Here is a 20774-nt window from a genome sequence, read left to right as displayed (position 1 = left end):
GTGCCTGTGATGGTAGATGACAAATATAGAACAAGGAAAATTTAAGAATAGAAGTTAAATACTAGAAACTGTTGGAGATAGCTTCACTGGGGAATTCTACCAAACATACAAAGACGAACTGATACCTAACATTCTCGAACTATTCCAAAAAACTGAAGAGGAGGGAACACTGTGAAATTTATTATATGAGGCTATCATCACCCTGATACCAAACCAGACAAAGACACTACAAAAAAAGAAAATTACAGGCCAATATCTTCTTTGATGAATATAGATGCAAAATCCTCAACAAAATATTAGTATACTGAATCCAGCAATATGTAAAAAGGATAATACACCATGACCAAGTTGGATTCATTCCAAGGTCATAAAGATAGTTCAACATATGCAAATCAATGTAATACACCACATTAACTTAACCAGAAACCACGATCATCTCATTAGATGCAGAAAAATCATTTGACAAAATTCAACATCCGTTCATGAAAATAATTCTCATGAAAGTGGGTATAGAGGGAACATATTATTACATAATAAAAGCCATTTACAACAATCCCACAGTCAACATAATACTCATTGGTGAAAAGCTGAAATCCTTTTGCTGAATTCAAGAACAAGACAGGGATGTGCACTCTCACCACTTCTCAACATGGTATTGGAAGTCCTAGCCACAGCAATCGTACAGGAAAAAGAAATAAAAGATATCCAAACTGGAAGGGAAAAGGTAAAACTGTCACTATTTGCGATGACATGATACTCTATACAGAGAACACTAAAGTTTCTACACAAAAACTATTAGAACTAATAGAGATGGGCCAGAATGGCAGAGTAGAAAGACCATAGTTTACCTCCTCTCACAAGTACACCAAAATCACAAATATCTGCAGAACAACCACTGATGAAAAAGACCTGAACCTACCAAAAAAGATGTTCTACAAAGAAGGAACCATAACATGATGGGTAGGAGGGGCAGACTTGCAATATAGTCAAGTCCCATACTCCTGGGTAGGAGACCCACAAACTGGAGAATAATCATATTGCAGAGGTTCTTCCAAAGGAGTGAGAGATCTGGGCTCCCCAGCCTGGGTGTCCTGCACTGGGAACAAGAGTCCCCAAAGCATTTGGCTGTGAAGGCCAGTGGGGAATAATTTTAGGAGTCCCAGACGGCTGGGGGAAATAGACAATTCACTTTTGAAGTACACACACAAAATCTCACATGATCAGGGGCCCAGGGCAGAAGAAGTAATTTGAGAGGACCCTGGATCAGAGTCTCCCAGAGAGGCAGGAGGCAAGTGTAACTCACCCTGGGAATATAGACACTGGAAGCAGCCATTTTCGGAAGCTCATTCTAGCACGTGGACACTGGTGCTGGTGAGCACCATTGTGGAATCCTCCCTCCAGCTTATTAGCACCAAGACCTGGCCCCACACAACAGCCTGTATGCACCAGTGCTGGGATGCCTCAGGCCAAAGAGCTAACTGGGTGAGGACACAGCCCCAGCCATCAACAGATAGGCTGCCTTAAGACCCTCTGAGCTCACAGCTGCCTTTGGATACGGCCCTAAGCACCACAGGGCCCAACACCCAGCTCCACCCACCAGTGGGAAGGCAATAGTCCCAGAATCCCCCCGGCCCTAGCCCTGCCCTCCAGGGAGCCTTCTCTAACCTCTGGACCAGCTTCACCCACCAGGGGGAAGACATCAGACTCAAGAAAACCACAATCCCGCGACCTGCAGACCCAGCCTGACAATCAGCAGCCCAGACCCTGCCATGGGATCAGTTGGACCCCAGCCATGACCACTAGCATGCCAACACATGCTTCAGGACACCCTGGACCCCATGCCAACTGTCAGGAACTGGAAACCCCCTCCAGCAACCTGACATTAGATCTGGGACCCTTGGTCCTACAACAAGACTGTATGACCCAGCTCTGCCCACCAGTAGGCCAACACTAACCCCAGGACCTGGTTTTACCCACCAGTGTGCAAACAGCAGTCTCAGAGTCTTCTGGATCCTGACTCTGCCCACCAGTGAGCCAGCATAAGTTCCAGGACACCCTGGGGTTCCACAGTCAGCCACTTTGTAACCTGGTCCCACCAACTAGTGGCCAGCAGCATCCACACAAGGTAAGACCTGGCAACCAACTGGACTGGGGGCCAACCAAGCCCACCATACAGCCCACAGCCCATCACAACAGAAGAACCTACACAGCACTCATGGAGGAAACCCTAGAGCATATAACTCAGGTGATGAGAGGGGAGTGTGCTGCTGGGATGCACAGGATGTCTCCTAAAAAAGGCCATTTCTCCAAGACTGGGAAATGTAACCAACCTACCAGAAACATAATAATAAAAAAAGCAAATTAGGCAACATGAGGCAACAGAGGAACATGTTCCAGATGAAGGAACAAAATAAAACCTGAAAAGAACTAAGTGAAGTGGAGATAGGCGATCTACCTAAGAAAAAATTCAGAGTAATGATCATAAAAATGATCAAAGAACACAGGAGGAGAATGGATGCACAGAGCTAGGAGTTACAAGTTTTTAAAAAAGAGTTATAAAATATAAAGACAACCAAACAGAGATGAAGAATACAATAACTGAAATAAAAAATACACTAGAAGGAACCAACAGTAGATTAAATGATACAGAGGAATGGATCAGTGAGCTGGAAGACAGAGTAGTGGAAATCACTGCTCTGAACAGAAAAAAAAGAAAAAGAAAAAGAAATAAGGACAGTTTAAGAGACATCTGGGACAATATCAAGCACACTAACATTCATATTATAGGGGCCCGAGAAGGAGAAAAAAGAGAGAAAGGGCCTGAGAATATATTTGAAGACATAATGTAGGAAAATTCCTCTAACCTGGGAAAGGAAAAAGACATCCAAGTCCAGGAGACGCAGAGAGTCCTCTACAGGATTAATCCAAAGAGGAACACACAAGACATATTGTAATTAAAATCACAAAAGTTAAAGATAAAGAGAAAATATTAAAAGCATCAAGGGAAAAGCAACAAATAACATAGAAGGGAACTTCCATAAGGCTATCAGCTGATTTTTCAGTGGAAACTCTGCAGGTCAGAAGGGAGTGGCACAATATATTTAAAGTTATGAAAGGGAAAAGCCTACAAACAAAAATAGTCTACCAAGCAAGGCTCTCCTTCAGATTTGATGGAAAGATCAAAAGCTTTACAGACCAGCAAAAGCTAAAATAGTTCAGCACCACCAAGCCAACTTTACAAAAACTATTAAAGGAACTCCTTTAGGCAAAAAAGAAGAGGCCACAACTAGAAACATAAAAATTACAAAATGGAAAAGCTAATCAGTAAAGGCAAACATACTGTAAAGGTAGGAAATCATCCATACGCAAAGCTAGTAGGAAAGCTAAAAGACAAAATAGTAAAATCATCTATATCCACAGTAAGCAGTTAAGGGATACACAAAATCATTAGGGGAGGAGAGTACAAATGCAGGCTTGTTAAAACTCATTTGAAAGTAAGAGATCAGCAGCTTAAAACAATCATATATATATTACAAAAAGTACCTGAGAAAATAACCTCAAAGGAATTAAGAAAATGGCAATAAGAACACACATATCAATAATTGCCATAAATGAATGGACAAATGCTCCAATCAAAAGACATAGAGTGGCTGAATGGATACAAAAATAAGACCCACACATATGGGTTCACGACTGGGGTCAAGTGAGCCTACAAGACTCAATTCAGATCCAAAGGCACACAAAGAATGAAAGTGAGGGGATGGAAAAAGGCATTCCATGCAAATGGAAAGCAAAAGAAAACCATGGTAGCAATACTTACATCAGACAAAATAGACTTGTAAAGACTTACAAGAGACAAAGGAGGACATTATATAATGATTGAGGAATCAATCCAACAAGAATACGTAACAATTGTAAATATATTTGCACCCAACACAGGAGCACCTAAATACATAAAGCAAATAATAACAGACATGAAGGGAGAAACTGACAGCAACACACTAATAATAGAGGACTTTAACACTCCACTTACATCAATGGGCATATTATTCCGACAGAAAGTCAATAAGGAAACACTGGCCTTACAGTTACATCAGATGGCTTAATAGATATATATATATATAGAACATTCCATCTGAAATCAACAGAATACACATTCTTTTCAAGTGCACATGGAATATTCTCCAGGATAAATCACATATTGGGCCATAAAAAAATCCTTGGTAAATTTATATTTTCTTAAGTCATATGAAGCATCCTTTCTGACCATAACACTATGAGACTAGAAATCAACTACAAGAAAAAATCTGCAAAAAACAAAAACATGTGGAGGCTAAACAGTATGCTACTAAACAATCAATGGATCACTGAAGAAGTCAAAGAGGAAATAAAAAAAAAATACCTGGAGCCAAATGAAAATAAAAATATAACAATCCAAAATCTATGCTAATAAATATGATCAATAAGGGGTTAATATATGAAATATATAAATAGCTCATGTAACTGAACATCAAAAAAAACAAACAACCCAATTTAAAAATGTGCAGAAGACCTGAATAGACATTCTCCCAAAGACATTAAGATGGCCAACAGGCACATGAAAAGATATTCAACACACAATGATATATCACCTTAAACCTGGCAGAATGGCTATCATCAAAAAGAACACAAATAACAAATGTAGATGAGGATATGGAGAAAAGGAAATGCTCATACACTGTTGGTGGGAATGTAAATTAGTGCAGCCACTATGGAAAACAGTATGGAGGTTTCTCAAAAAACTAAAAATAGAACTACCATATGACCCAGCAATTCCACTCATGAGTATATATATATGAAAAAATTGAAAACACTAATTTGAAAAGACACATGCACCCCAATGTTCATAGCAGCATTATTTACAACTGCCAAGATATGGATAAAAAAGATCTGAGATGTACACACACACACACACACACACACACACACACACACACACAATGGAATACTACTTAGCCATGAAAAAGAATGAAATTTTTCCATTTGCAACCACATGGATGGACTTGGAAAATATTATGCTAAGTGAAATAATTCAGACAGAGAAAGACAAACACTGTATGATATCACTTATATGTGAAATCTAAAAATTAAAACAAACTAGTGAATATAACAAAAAAGGAAACAGACTCACAGATAATGAGAACATATTAGTGGTTACCAGTGCAGGGGGTACAACAGGAACACTCCCAAAGACATTCTACAAAGACACCATCACCCTGATATTAAAACCAGACAAAGACACTACCAAAAAAGAAAATTATAGTTCAATATCTTTGATGAATATAGATGTAACAATACTCAACAAAATATTAGCAAATCAAATCAAACAACACATAAAAAAGGTCATACACCATGACCAAGTGGGATTCATCCCATGGTCACAAGGATGGTTCAATATATGCAAATCAATCAATGTGATACACCACATCAACATAAGAAAAGACAAAAACCATATGTTCATCTCAGTACATGCAGAAAAATCATTTGATAAAATTCAACATCCATTCATTATAAAAACCCTTAAGAAAGTGTGTATAGAGGGAACATATCTCAACATAAAAGCTATTTATGACAAATCCACATCCAATATAATGCTCAATGGTGAAAAGCTCAAAGCCTTCCTGCTAAAATCTAGAACAAGACAAGGATGCACACACTCTCACCCCTTCTCTTCAACATAGTATTGGAAGGAAGTCCTAGCCACAGCAATCAAACAAGAAAAAGAAATAAAAGTTATTCAAATTGGTAGGGAAGAGGTAAAATTGTCATTGTCCACAGATGACATGATAATACATATAGAAAACCCTAAAGACTCCAAACAAAAACAACTAGAACTGATCAACGAATTCAGCAAGGTAGCAGGATACAAGATTAACATAAGAAATCAGTTGCATTTCTTTACACTAACAATGAAATATCAGAAAGGGAATGTAAACACACAATCCCTTTCAAAATAGCAACCCCCAAAATAAAATACTTAGGAAAAAACCTTACCAAGGAGGTGAAAGACTTATATGCTGAGAACTACAAAACATTAGTAAAGGAAATTAAAGACGATTCAAAGAAATGGAAGTATATCCCATGCTGTTGTACTGGAAGAATTAATATTTTAAAAATGACCATACTATGCAAAGCAATCAACAGATTTAATGCAATCCCTATTAAATTACCCAAGGCATTTTTCACAGAAATAGAATTATACTAAAAATCATATGGAACCATAAAAGAGCCAGAATTGCCAAAGCAATCCTGAGGAAAAAGAAAAAAGCAGGAGGCATAACCATCCCAGACTTCAGACAATACTACAAGGGTACAGTAATCAAAACAGCATGGTACTGGCACAAAAACAGACATACAGATCAATGGAACAGAATAGAGAGTCCAGAAATAAACCCACACACCTATGGACAATTAATCTTCAACAAAGGAGGCAAGAATATACAATGGGGAAAAGACGGTCTCCTCAGCAAGTGTTTGGGAAGTTGGACAGCCGTATATAAATCAATGAAGTTAGAACACACCCTCACACCATTCACAAAAATAAACCGAAAATAACTTAAAGACTAAAATATAAGACAAGACAGCAAAAAACTCCTAGAAGAGAACATAGGCAAAACATTCTCTGACATACCACTGTTTTCTTAGGTCAGTCTCCCAAGGCAATAGAAATAAAAACAGAAATAAACAAATGGGATCTAATCAAACTTACAGGCTTTTGCACAGCAAAAGAAAACATAAACAAAATGAAAAGAAAATCTACAGACTGGGAGAAAATATTTGCAAATGATGCGACCAACAAGGGTTTAATTTCCAAAATACAAAAGCAGCTCATGCAGTTCAGCAACAAAAAACAAACCCAATCAAAAAGTGATCAGAAGACCTAAATAGACATTTCTCCCAAGAAGATATACATATGTCCAATAGGCACATGAAAAGATGCTCAACATCTCTAATTACTAGAGAAATGAAAATCAAAACTACAATGAGGTACCACCTCACACTGGTCAGAAAGGCCATTATTAAAAATTCTACAAATAACAGATGCTGGAGAGGGTGTGCAGAAAAGGGAATCCTCTTATGCAGTTGTTGGGAATGTAAACTGGTACAGCCAGTATGGAGGTTCCTCAAAAAACTAAAAAATAGAGTTGCCATATGATCCAGAAATCACTCATATAGGCATATTCCCAGATAAACCTATAATTTGAAAAGATACTTGCACCCCTATGTTCATATCAGCACTATTCACAATAGTCAAGACATAGAAACAACCTAAATATACATTGACAGATGAATAGATAAAGCAGGTGTGGTACATATATACAAAAGAATACTTCTCAGCCACAAAAAAGAATGAAATAATGCTATTTGCAACAACATGGATGCAACTAGAGATTATCATACTAAGTGAAGTAAGTCAGAAAGAAAAAGACAAATATCATATGATATCACTTTTTGTGAAATCTGAAATATGGCACAAATGAACCTATCTACAAAACAGGAACAGACTCACAGAGAACAGACTTATGGTGGTGGGTTGCTGGGGCAGGGAGGACTGTGATTAGCAGAGGCAAACTATTATAAATAGGATTGCTAAACAACAAGGTCCTACTATATAGCACGGGGAACTATATTCAATACCCTGTGATAAACCATAATGGCAAAGGATATGAAAAAATAATGTGTGTGTATATATATACATGTATATATATTTATTTGTATGTATGTATGTATATATATACACACACACACACACACGTAAAACTGAGTCACTTTGCTGTACAGAAAAAATAAACACAACATTGTAAATCAACTATACCTCAATTAGTTGGAAATTATTTTTTTTAAAAAGAGCAATGAATTAATAGAGAAGTGACAAGCCTCCCCAAAATTGTTTTAGGCTTTCAAGGGAAGCAAACTGTGGGAAGGGAAATATGTGGTGGAAACTAAAAGATGTTGAGGATTATTTTAGTAAGATTTGTTATATAGATTCCTCTTGGTGGTATCTCTGGGCTGATGAGAGTGTAGATGCATTTCCAGTGATTAAGAGTTAGGGGAGTATAGAGAGCTCTTCTGTCTACACTTTCTCAATTGTCTTCAGATCAAAATACTTCTTATGCTAAAGTGGCATGTTTGGGTGGCATATTTCATACAACATATTAAATTCGCTACAAATATTAACAATTATTTTCACCATTATTAATTTATGCCATCAAATCTATTCCATATCAACTTGTTAGAAACCTGGTGAAATCCACAGTGAACATGAAACTCTCTGTTCTTGAGGAGTTCTGCCTGAGACAAGTGTCCATCTAAGAGTAGCAATGGTGTGTGATCAGTGCCATGATGAAACCATGCTATGGTTGCACTGAGCTTAATCAACAAAGTTTGCTTTGGGTTGCTGACAAAACATGAGGAGTGGGCTTCTTTCTGAAATTCATCAAATGTGTGTTCTTGTTTCTCTAGACCATAAGAAACCTGTGCTCTCATTAGTAACTCCCAGAGTCAGTAGCTGGATTTCCTCCCATATACCAAGTCAGAAAATATGGAACTTTTATTCATTAATTTACCATGATCCTTTAAACATTACAAGTAAAAAGAATCTGCTTTTTTTGTCTACCAATGGACCAAGTTACATTTTTTCTAATAGCCTAAAAAAAAGTTTACTAAAACATCTTCACATATGTGTGTGTCCATGTATTATATTATCCCTATCAGCCGTCTAATTATTCTGACCTGCGTACACCTTTTAAAATAGTCATTCATATACATATATGTTATATGTATACAGCAAAGTGAAGGGGTGGCATTTTTTATAATTAAAAGGCAGATAGTTTTATTGGCACAGATTCTTGCAGGAGTTGATATATTCTTGGCAAACCCTTAGAAGTGGTCTTTCCCTTGCTCCCTGAAAGTTCCTTTTGGATGAACTATTTACTGGGCCAGGAGATATCATCTGATGATCGCACAGCTCTGTGATACTAAGGACAAAGTTAGTTGAGAATTAAGGGGAGGGAGTAATACGTGTCCAAGGAAGGAAAATCCAGAAATGTCAAATGATAACAGTAGACACCATTTATGAGGTACTTACTGTGTATGCCAGGCATGAGCTAAGCACTTTACATGTTTTAGCTAATTATTGCAAAAACTCTAGACTGTAAATAATACTTCCCATTTTACCAGTGCAGAAGAAGAATTTCAGAGAGTTTAAATAACTTTAATGTGCTGTATATCATAGAGCTATGAAGTGGTGGTGATAGGTCAAGAAGCTTAGTGTCCTGGGAAAGAGCATGGATTTTAGACTCAGACATGATTTTAATACTGACCATTTAGTATTTCTTTCATATTTTTCCATTTCTCTTTGTTGTTGTAATTACTTTTTAGATGTAACTCATGTTTTCTTTTCAAACATTTCCCTTCTTTAAATTATCCTTCCTCCCTCAGTAAGGCAAAGATCACAGTGGGTCTTTCGCAGCACACTACGCAATCAAGTAGGATGATTACTTATATAATCAGAATTTCTGTAAAGAAAGTCCTATTTTGATAAAACAGATATAATAAGGGTGAAAATATGGTGATTATTCTTGAATTGGGAAAAAGAGTGTGGTGATTTGAGGATAGATACCAAGACAGACAGCTATGGAAATGTTCTACAGCCTGTAAGAAACACAGGGCTTTCTGTCTTCACTTAATTACTTTGGTGCCTATAAAACAACATAATTAGCCCTTTATCTCTTAGAACACAATATATTTGTCTCGTTTGCACTGTCTTTTATCCTTATTGATTTATATTACTAGTAAGCGTAATATTTTACAGTATAACAAGCAGCTTACTATTCAGTTATATGATTTGGGAAGAAGACATAAAGTTTAGACTTTTTTCTTCCTGGTCCAGTGTGGGACAGATTACATATCTATCTATACACACACATTTATGAAAATACACATATATCTCTTCATGTATTTAAACATACATACATACATACATGTATCTCAAAAATGTATAGACAAGTGATAAATACTCAAATAGCAAGAATGAAACAGAAATGTTTTCATAATATTGTCAGACATAAGTTTTTCTCTGAGTTGACGCTTTGTGTGTTAATAAAACCACAGGAGGGCAAAGCTGGTGTGGTTTATCTTCAGTCTTCACTTATTCACAGCTGCTCGCTAGTAGCAATAATAATAATTATTATCACTGTAACTTATCCTCATTTAGAAAGTGAATAACAATTTTTAAATTCCATTGAAAAGGAAAAGCAAAGTTTACTGGCTGTATTGGGGTGGGTAGAGAGGTTCAATTAAATACATATTTTTTAAATATAACATCAAAATTTTAGGAGATTAAGATACACATCATTTAAAATGTTCTGTGGTGAGTGTGTCTGTATCACAATTATTTGATTTACTTTAAGGATTAAAATATCATTAATTTTTGCTCTTTCCTTGTTACGTGTTTTCCTTGCCTTTGGATTAAACTGTTCAATAGTTTCATTATTTTTTATAGGTGCATGAGAGATTAGTGTTGAAGCTAATTACTGACTGCAAGTACCCAGTACACTTCGTTCTGATAAATAATTTTCTTCTCACTTTGAAATAAGTAATTTAAAATTTTCATTGAACACTGATTTTTTTAAAAATATTTAATTTATTTATTTAGACTGTGCCAGGTCTTAGTTGCAGCACACAGGATCTTTTAGTTGCGGCATGAGGACTTCTTAGTTGTGGCATGCATGCGGGATCTAGTTCCCCGACTAGGGATCAAACCCAGGCCCCCTGCATTGGGAGCGTGGAGTCTTACCCACTGGACCACCAGGGAAGTTCCGAACACTGATTTTTAAGGGATGAATTATCTGAAAATTCAGATAAAACTGAAAACCTAAATAAAATTGAATATGCTTGTTTGAAATTTATATATTCCTACATTCAGTTATTTCTCAAGTTGGCAGAAACTTTATATATATACAAACTATTTCCATTTGGTTTTAATTGGATTCTTATGAGTGTACCTAAAATAACGGGAAAAGTCTATATTATAGATGAAGAATTATCAAATGTAATTCATTGTGGAAAATAAGAAAGTATAAAATTACAGAGTAGGCTCTGATGTCCTGCTTTATAAGTCTATCACTTTTTTAGTATCTTTATATTTCAGACAATTAATGTCCAACATCTCTAGATTATCTCTGAGAAAAGGAAGATAAAATATACAAAACTATTAAAATTTTTTCATTTTGAGGCCTTTGAGGTCTTGAGCAAGAAAATTGGTAGATTCTTTGAACTTCAGGGTTTGTTTTACTATGTTAGCCACATATGCAAAAGACAATAGCCCTGAAACTCTCCTCTTTCCTACTTAACTCAAAATTCAAAAATCCCTTTGGAACTGAGACCACTCTTGTAATTCCTTTGTATTCCATATTGTACTTGGTGCTTAATAAATACTTCATGAATGAGCTCTCAAGGTAATTATTTTTCCTTGATTTCTATCAACTTTTACTTTAAAAGTCTTCTCAGATTTTCATAGGTATGATGAGATTAGGGCAGTAGTTACTATGTTCTTTCTTCTATTTTTATCCAAATGTAGACCATTTTGGATCTGCCTTATCTAAGTATTAAAAATATCAAAATTCTTTAAAATCTGTAATGTTATTTAATTATCTTAATGCACTTTATGAAATTAAACAGTCATCTCACAGACTACCTGACATTTACATAATTTAGACATATCTATTACTGGAGTTCTTGCTTTTGTATGGCTCAGATTCACTTAGTGATGTTGTTTTTAGAATATTGGATTAATGTGTCTGCCAGAACATTCATTAAGTATAGAACAAAATTTCAAGATGACTCATATCCAGATGTCCAGTGCAAAGAACCAATTACTTTTTTTCTTCTATATTTAAGGCCATAGTTTCCCTAAGGGTTCAGTTAAGAACTGCATGTATTATTTTTTGCATATATTAAATATTAGGCTTCAAGAAAGGTGGCTATAGATTAATATAACTCTACTCACTGAATAAAGTACTTTAAAAACTAGTTTGTATTTCAGATGGTGAACTTATATCTTGCAAAATAACTAATTAAATATCCAGAAACAGAGTTATTTGTGAAAAATGCCCATAAATTCTAATTTTTTTTAGTGTAATTTAATTGATTAATAACAGATTGGGCCATTGCTTAAACAAACAGAGATGACACGGTCTAGAGCATCAAGTGAAGAGAAAACTTAGTAGCTATTCTGTTAATTCAGATCCATAAACAGGAAAACTAGAGAATTTATAATATACGATTTAGAAGGGATTACTGGGGTTGACTATAATTAGCAAAACTAAATAATTATGACTTTCTCCCTTTGTTTTGATAACTTGGTTTATACTTCCATTGATTAATTCAAGAAACCTATACATTATTATCAAGCGAATGGGCTAAATAATCTTAAGTAAAGCAGGGTCTACAAGTAGGAATCTAAGTCATGACAGACCTCTTTTATTCTGGGCTCTGAAACAGCCCAATCCATTGTCAACCTAGTACTTCAAGCCACAATAAGCAGTCCATGAGAGGTGGGACTCAAGATGATACCTATTTGCCCTTCTAGTTCTTAAGAGTAAAGGTTTGACTAATGCCCAAAGGGTAAACATCCCTTAATCTGACACAATCAGAACCAGTAAATGGTCAAATGATAGAAAAAGCGGTCTATTTTTAACCGAAACATTCATCACCAATCTTTTGATACAGGACCAAGGACTTTTCTTTGAGTTCTGTCCTGGGAATTGGAATTCCGGATTTACTTTCCTATTTAAGCAACACTAATGCTGCATCATCTGAGATTTCCAATTTCAGTTTCCTTATTTTGGAGCAATAAATAGGTATTTGCAAAACAATCTGAATGCAGATTCTTTCTCCATTGTCACTGTAGTCCTCCCCTCCCCTTGCTAATAATCTTTTCAGTTATCTCTCCACATATAATTCAACAACACTCTCATTTTGTCAATTCATCTCTGTGAATCTTTCCGAAGCGTTCAGGTTCGTTTTCACAGGAGTAACTTTCTTTCACACTTAATATGTCATTTAAATCATGTAAGTTTGTATATAATAACATGTGGCTGGAAGAAGCTAATTTGGGACCAAACCAAGACCTCTTGGTAAATGTAAAACTCACCAGAGGGAACTGCTGAGTATGCATGGGTGTCACTCAGTAGGTTTAAGTAATGCAGCAGGAAAAAAAACCATATACTCCTATAAGGTATCCCAGACCTGTTGCATCTGAATCCCTTGAGAATTTTTTTAAATGTCTCAGCTTATTCTTATACACATTCAATTTGATAAACACTGCTGCCATATTATAGAGTAGTTGCTAACATTTAACATAAGGGGAAAAACTGCCATACAGTAGAACAGCAATTTCCAGGGTAATTCCAAGAGAACCCTGTTGAAATACACTCTTCCTTCCCGTCACCAGTGTAGTAGATATTTATTGAGTTGCAGTTTTAATTATTTTTAATTAAAAAAAAAATCTTCCTGGTATCAAAATTTCTTTCCTATGTGAGGGTAATTCCCTGTGAGCTTGGTGGAAAGCAGGGCTTATCTCCCCCACAGAAGGTGAATGGATCTAGGTATTTTGTTCCTGGGGTACAGGCACATGACCTAAGTTCAGTCAATTGGATGAGCTCTCCTAGGACTTTATATCTGAGAGAAGTGAGGTAAAGATGTAGGGGCAGTTCAAGATTATTCATGCTAGTTGTGGATTAACATTCTGGCAATGACAGAGCAAGTGTTAAGAGACAGCAATGCTGCCGTGGTGGAGAAGTATTCTCAATGAAGTGGTGGCAGTGGGAGTGTCTGAAACATCAATGTCCTAAACATGTTGCTAAGCAGAATCTTGGCAGTACTCTAAGATACTCAGCTTCCCTTGGTTATTGCCTTCTTCTCAATGTTTTTCATCACTTCTGTAAACTATTACATGTACACATAGTCATATATTTACATATATACACACTTTCAATAAATGAATGTTTTTTCTTAAATTAGATAAAATTAGTGTTTGACTGGTACAACCAAATGTACACCTTCTTTGAGTAAGGTACCTGGGGACCCTTTTGACCCTCTGATACCCATGGCTGAGAGCCATGGGCGAATGAATCTTCTTTTAGTTCCCAAAGCAAAGAGCTGACATTTCTACTATTTACAGTAGTTTTGCTCCCCAGGGATGATCCTGGGGTACTTAGGGTTAATGACTGAATGCATAAGAAAGTTTTCAGAACTAAGAAGTATATGGAAACATATGTGACAAAATGTAACAACATGGCTGAGTTTTATGGGTTTTGTCTTCCATTCAAATAGCAAATATAAAATAATATGATGATACCCTTTTGGGAAAGGTCTCCAAATACAGAAATTTAGTTTTTGTATGCAGCAAGCTAAATGGTTTTTAGTACACAAAGGAGAAATAGTAAAAGATGAGCTACTTCTGAAAATGGGCAGGAGAAATTATCCCTCTCATGAAAATTTAAAGAAGATATTTTTGTTATCCTCCATTTGTTTTTAAGCTAAAGCAATTTATCAAGGTGAAAAAATTCTACCATAATAAAGATCAACTGACTTAAGTTGTATCAGCAACTACCTCAAATGAAGGTTCTCTCTTAAACTGTGATGAAAGAATCCTAGTCACTGATCTTCAGCCAGAATCTAAGTATCTATAATTTTAAGCTGATTTGTATCCAATCTGGGTAGAAATGGATATGAGTGTTTGTCTTACATAATAGCTTGCCGCAGCCTACTACTTGAATAATGTAGCATATGGAAAATGTGTTTAGCTTCTTGTAGAATTTCACAAACCAAAACAGAATCTATTTCTATGCACATGGCTTGTTTACAGTCATTATAAAAGTATTGCTGTGTTGCTTACTAGTTAGAAAAAGCAAATGTTGGCACATTGCAGACTCCATTGCACTGGTCTTTAAGAAATATATGTATTCCTTTCGAGTTAAAAAAAAAAAAAAAACCACAGTAATTGCATGTCTTGTGCTTTAGACCTAAACATTATTTTTAGGATGTATTTTTATGCTTCCACATGATCTCTCTTCTAGATATTTTATACTAGTTATGGCTGAAGTTTTATGTAAATATATTAGAGATTGTGCTCATGCTTAAATGAACTGTCATTGAGGGATTAATACTGTAACCTTTATGAGCATGTTTTATTAATATCTTATCATTAAATTGAATATTAATAACATTTAACATTTACTAAACATAGAATGTGTATATAGGAATGTATTTCATGCCAGTAGGTTTTGAATATGTCAAAAGGTCACTATGCCAGCCCCCCACATCATTAAACTTACTTCTCATAATGTATTAATTGCACTGGTACAACACATTGAAGGGGCAGTTCTGGATAAAAATGATTATAATATCTTTGTTTGTCAGCATGCTGAGCAGTATGCCCTCAAGAAACAGAAGTGTTTCATACAGCTTTTGAAAATATTTTTGCACTCTTAAATTCTGGAAATATATTTGCCATTAAATGATTTATAATGAAACTGAGAATTAGAGGAAGAGAATTCAAAACTATGAATATTATGAGAGATGATTAAATATTTTTATTATACTAATTTGGTTATTCTTAATGGTAAAGCAGTATAACTTGCCTACAAAGGAATACTATTTTAAATGATTAAGTAATTAAAATATACTTTAAACTATTTTTATCCTCAAAATACTAAACCAATTTTTATCTATCTACCTACCTACCTATTTAAATGGTTTACCATGAATTTAAATATGTTTGATAGGTATCCTGACAGTAAAAACCCACTCCTTTTTTTATGGCAATTAAGGATTATGTTAACATGAAAAAGTAACTTTTGTACAGCTCTGTCATGAAGGAGAATACATGTGACCATCTGAGGCAGTTTCATCTTCATCTGGGAAAATTCCATGGCTATATCAAGCTTCCTCTCTATTAGTTGGTTTCTTTTACCACCCCCTCCCCCAATTTAATAATAAATATAAAACTTATATTTAGGGAAACTTTCATTAGGTGTTTTGCTAATTCTATTTTGTTTGTCATTTTGATATAATAAAAATTTTTACACATAAAACACATGTACATATGTCTATGTATATACATATATAATTGCTTATTTTAACATGGCACAATGGCTACTTCTGAAAAGCTCTTTAATTTTATGAAGGCTGTGGAAATATCAAAAGGGAAATCTCTATTTCAAGGAGTATTCTCCTTGTAAAAGTAGATCCACATTTTTCTCAGAGTACAGCTCATAGCCAGATCATTGCTCATGACCCACTTGCCTCTTCATTTGGAAGATGTTTTTCTCCCTCCTATATCCAGGGGATATATGTTTCTTAATACAAAGTTTATACCTGAATTCAAGGATATTTGGAATATAAAGAATACCCTTCTTGCACTGCTCTAATTCATAAAATGCCAAGTATATTCATAAGTGCAAAGATTAAGGATATTGGATTATTAGGGATAGTTCCCATTTCAAATAATAGGTTTTGAAAAAAAAATTACTGAAATAACCTCTGAGTTCAAGCATCTTCTGCTCCACTGCCACCCACCATGTACTATTATCAACTGAAATTTTTCTCCAAAGACACAAAATCTATTGTTTTGAAGTGAGTTAATGCTTAAAAGGCAAAATAACCTGAATTGATGTAGTTTACACTGACATTAGAGGGTCTACGAAATTTCCATCACTGAACAAAGCCTGATAAAAATGTAAGTCAGTCAAATCACCATGATTGAAGACCTCCTATATTCACAACACTGAATTAGACCTGATAAAGAAGGAACATATTTCTCAACGTTGATATGTAAAGCAATGATATTATAATATATCCTTGAAAATATAGGGATCAGGGTCCCACAACAGAGGAGAAAAGATGCTGAAAAGATGGACAAGTGAGTATCTTCAGAAACCAGTTGGATATTTAAGGGAAAGAAATGACTTGCAGAGTTCTGTCGTGGGTGATTAGGTAGATTTCAGTGTCCATTCACCACCATCAGAGTACAGAGTGGGAAGTTCAGGAGAGGCTGAAGTAGTGAAGCCTGGATGAGCTAGGAAACAATGATCCAGAACTCTATATAAAACTGAGGTCAGTGCTAGGGTAAGTGTAAATTAACTAAACCTTGCACTGTGGACCTTTCAAACAACTATCATTGTGTAACTGACATCTTTGTCAATTTTCATCTGGACTAAGTCGTTCTCTAGGCTTCATATTACAACCAAAGTAACTATTCCAAAATAAAATCTAATAATCTTTCTTTCTTGCTTAAAAACTTTCATTGGTTTCCTACCGCCCATAAGAAAAAGTGTAACCTCCTTAGCTTGGTACAGAAGGCCCGGTAGGACATGGCCATGGTTTGCTCTGCCAGCTCTTCTCCTACAGCTGCCCACTGTGGCCTTGCACTCTGGCCATACAGAAACACTGGCATTGATCCACTAAGAAGAGCAAGCTGTTTTATAAATCCATACCTTTGCATATGCTATTCCTCCTGCATAGGGTGCTGTCTCCACTTTCTAGCTTGTTTCCTTTCTTATACCCTTGTAACTGGTAATTCCCATCATCCTTCAAGATGAAATTGTAATATTCTCCATGATAAATTTTTCCAGCAGCAATCCTTCTTCTGTTATCACTGGACCTTACATTTCTAATATGACAATTAGACAATTATTTTAATCATTTATATATCTGCCTCTCTTATTAGACCATGAAATTTCAGCTATTTCAGGTGGTTTGGGTTGGAAATAAGTCAAATGATGCAATAATCCATAGCTTTCTACCAAAATGTATTCTTTCTATGAGTGAATAAAAGGAAGCTCTTTAGACTTGCCCACGGCCAAATTCCTCTTTCTCAGATATTTGGATAAATTTCAAGTCACTGTCTTATTACACACTATACTTGAGAAGAATTCTAAATGTCAAACATATACAAAGGGAGAGAGAATAGTATAATGAATCCATTACCCCATTTCAACAATTATTAACTAATGGTCAATCTTGTTCTACCTGTGATGTCCATAGCTCCACTCTCCTTTTTCCTTCCAAATATTTTGAAGCAAATCCCAGACGTAATAACTTTTCATATGTAAATATTACCGTATATTTCTAGAAGATAAGGACACTTTGAAAATATACTGATGATACCATTATCACACCTAAAATATTAACAATTTCTTAATATTAACAAATCCTTAATTAGTATTCAATTTTGTACTACTCATTTTTAAAAATTGTTTGTTTGAATAAAGACCTAGTAAAGTCTATACTGGATGGGTTGACATTTCTTTTAGTCTAAAGCAGCAGTTCTTAACTGGGGGCAATTTTGCCCTATAAGAGACAGTTTTGGCAGTCTGGAGACATTTTTAGTTTTTACAACAGCTGTGGACTGAATGTTTGGGTTCTCCCAAAATATGTGTGTTAAAATCCTAACCTCAATGTGATGGTATTCGAAGATGGGCCTTTGGGAAGTAATCCAGGTTAGATTAGGTCATATACAGGTGGGGCCCTCATGATGGGACTAATGTCCTTATTAAAAGAAGATACGGGATCTCTCTGTGCTCTTGCATAAGGCCATGTGAGAATATAACTAAGAAAAGGCCTCTCATCAACAATCCAACCATTGGATTATTGTTTAAGCTGCCCAGTCTACGGAATTCTGTTATAGCAGCCCAAACTAACTGAGACAACTAAAGGAGGGGTGCTACTAGTACCTAGTGGGTGGAGGTCAGGGATACTGCTAAACATCCCACAATGCACAGGAAAGCTGCCACAATAAAGAATTATCCACCCCACCACCCCACAAATGTCAATAACACAAGGTTGAAAAGCCCTGGTCGAGTGGTTCCTCCTTCACCTATTTATTACAATTTATTCATTGAATAAACTGGGTCATTTGTCCTACAGAATTTTCACAGTATTTTGCTGATGACAGACTACGGTATCATTTTTATATTTTTCTGTCCCTTGTACTTATTAGCAATTAGATTTAGAAGCTTCATCAGATTTAGATCAATTTTTTAGCAAAAATAATTGATTTCATAGGTAGTACTGTGTACTTCCATCAGGAGGTACTTACTGTCTGATCCTCTCTCATCACGAGAGGGAACTTTTGATGATCAATGTCTAGATCCATTAATTCAATAGAGGTCCCAAAATGATAATATTGTATTCTTATAATTTCTTAATTTATTAAAAACATAAGTTTCTCGGAAATATTTTTTACAATGTTTGATATGAAAATAGCATGGTGCATAAAACATTTACTCATTCTGTATTTCTTTTCAGAAATATCCTGTACCACCTTGATGGGAAGACAAGCCAGTTTTCAATACTCCTGGAGGCTTGGGAACACTGCAAGTCACTTGCATCAAATGAGACCCTTCAAGAAGCCCTGTCAGAAGTATTGAACAGCATTAATGCAGCTCAGGTTTACTTCAAAGCAGGACTTGACGTGTTTGAGAGTGTCTTAGTTGGAAAGAACTGAGAAAACTCTCAGCATTTGAAAACGTTTGTTTACAGTTCCTCAAGTGAAAGCTCTAATCTGACTAGATTTTCTGACATTGAAGACTTTTTCCCTCCAATGGCTTTTGATATAAGTATAAAGCTATCTTCCTTTGTATTTTTTAATGTATGTGTAAAAAGAGCATTTTGCACATTTAATATTTTTTCTTATATCTAGATTTCTGATTATGTAAAAGCAAGTTATTGAAATAATACTTAAGATTTATCTATTAAAAAGAAATCTGCTGTATCTATATCTATATATATCTATATATCTATAGATATAGATATATCTATAGATATATAGATATATATAAAATATTTGGGGTGGAAATTTTCCAAGAAGTTCTGGACAATCTTCGCTCCTATGGATAAAACACGTAGAAACAGAAATGATTCCCTATGTTAGAGCTTTAGTGACCTAGTTTCTGTAATAGAAATGAAGAGTTGATATGGTTTCAGATTAACTTTCACTATCAAGTATTCAATATGAAGAATGAGTATTCTGACTGAGTGATTGGTTGACCAAAACCACTTTGAATGTGACTATTTTATAAAGTGAAGTGCCTGTTAGTAACACAACTAGATGTAGTAATACACTGGTTATGAAATTGTATTTTTTTAAGTATTAATGAAAAAAAAAAAGAGCCATAAACATTCCAGGGGAAAATCTCAAGGTAGCTGCACAGAGCAATATAAATGTAAATTTTTTTCCTAACAACTTATAAGGTGACTAGCTTTGAAATCCCTAATATGTCTCAGTTGATTTCGGGAGTGATGTATGTCTTGTGAGGGAGAAAATATTTATTTCTTCCTGTGCTGTTTCTGTTGGAAGCACTGAAATAGAGCTACTCTAAAATGAAAGCATCTCACATTGCTCTTCCTTCATGTACTTTTCTGAAACTCCTTGCTGTAAGGCAGTTTTCACAGAATACCATATAATTTCCACAGGAAAGTAGCAAAGTTTCTCTTTGAAAACCCAAAATATCTTAAAAAGCATCAAATTGCTATTTCTGCCACTAACAAAAAGGACTTCTTATGAAAGAAATAGTTATTTTGATCAATGAAAAGCTCCTTAATTCTACAAAAAATCTTTTGATGTTTTTTCCCTTCTTTATCCTTAATTGTGACTAAGTTGACAACGTAGAAAATATTCATGCTTCTACTTTTAGGCAGAAAATACAGTATTACTATACTTCAGTTCT

At 35.3% G+C, this 20774-nt stretch overlaps 1 protein-coding gene across 2 annotated transcripts in view; it reads left to right on the top strand.

Moving 5' to 3' along the window:
* Positions 1 to 19552, top strand: part of NAALADL2 (N-acetylated alpha-linked acidic dipeptidase like 2) — a 1153076-nt gene extending 1133524 nt beyond the window's left edge. For both annotated transcript variants that reach the window (XM_029214633.1, XM_029214632.1), the window contains one exon: positions 19354 to 19552. In XM_029214633.1, coding sequence (XP_029070466.1) covers positions 19354 to 19552 — 199 coding nt within the window. The remainder of the gene's footprint in view (positions 1 to 19353) is intronic.
* The last annotated feature ends 1222 nt before the right edge of the window (positions 19553 to 20774 follow it).

This window comes from Monodon monoceros, unplaced genomic scaffold, assembly GCF_005190385.1.
Source record: "Monodon monoceros isolate NGI ecotype Baffin Bay Population unplaced genomic scaffold, NGI_Narwhal_1 Super_Scaffold_11, whole genome shotgun sequence".
Taxonomy (NCBI): domain Eukaryota; kingdom Metazoa; phylum Chordata; class Mammalia; order Artiodactyla; family Monodontidae; genus Monodon; species Monodon monoceros.
This window is presented reverse-complemented; position numbering and strand designations above follow the sequence as displayed.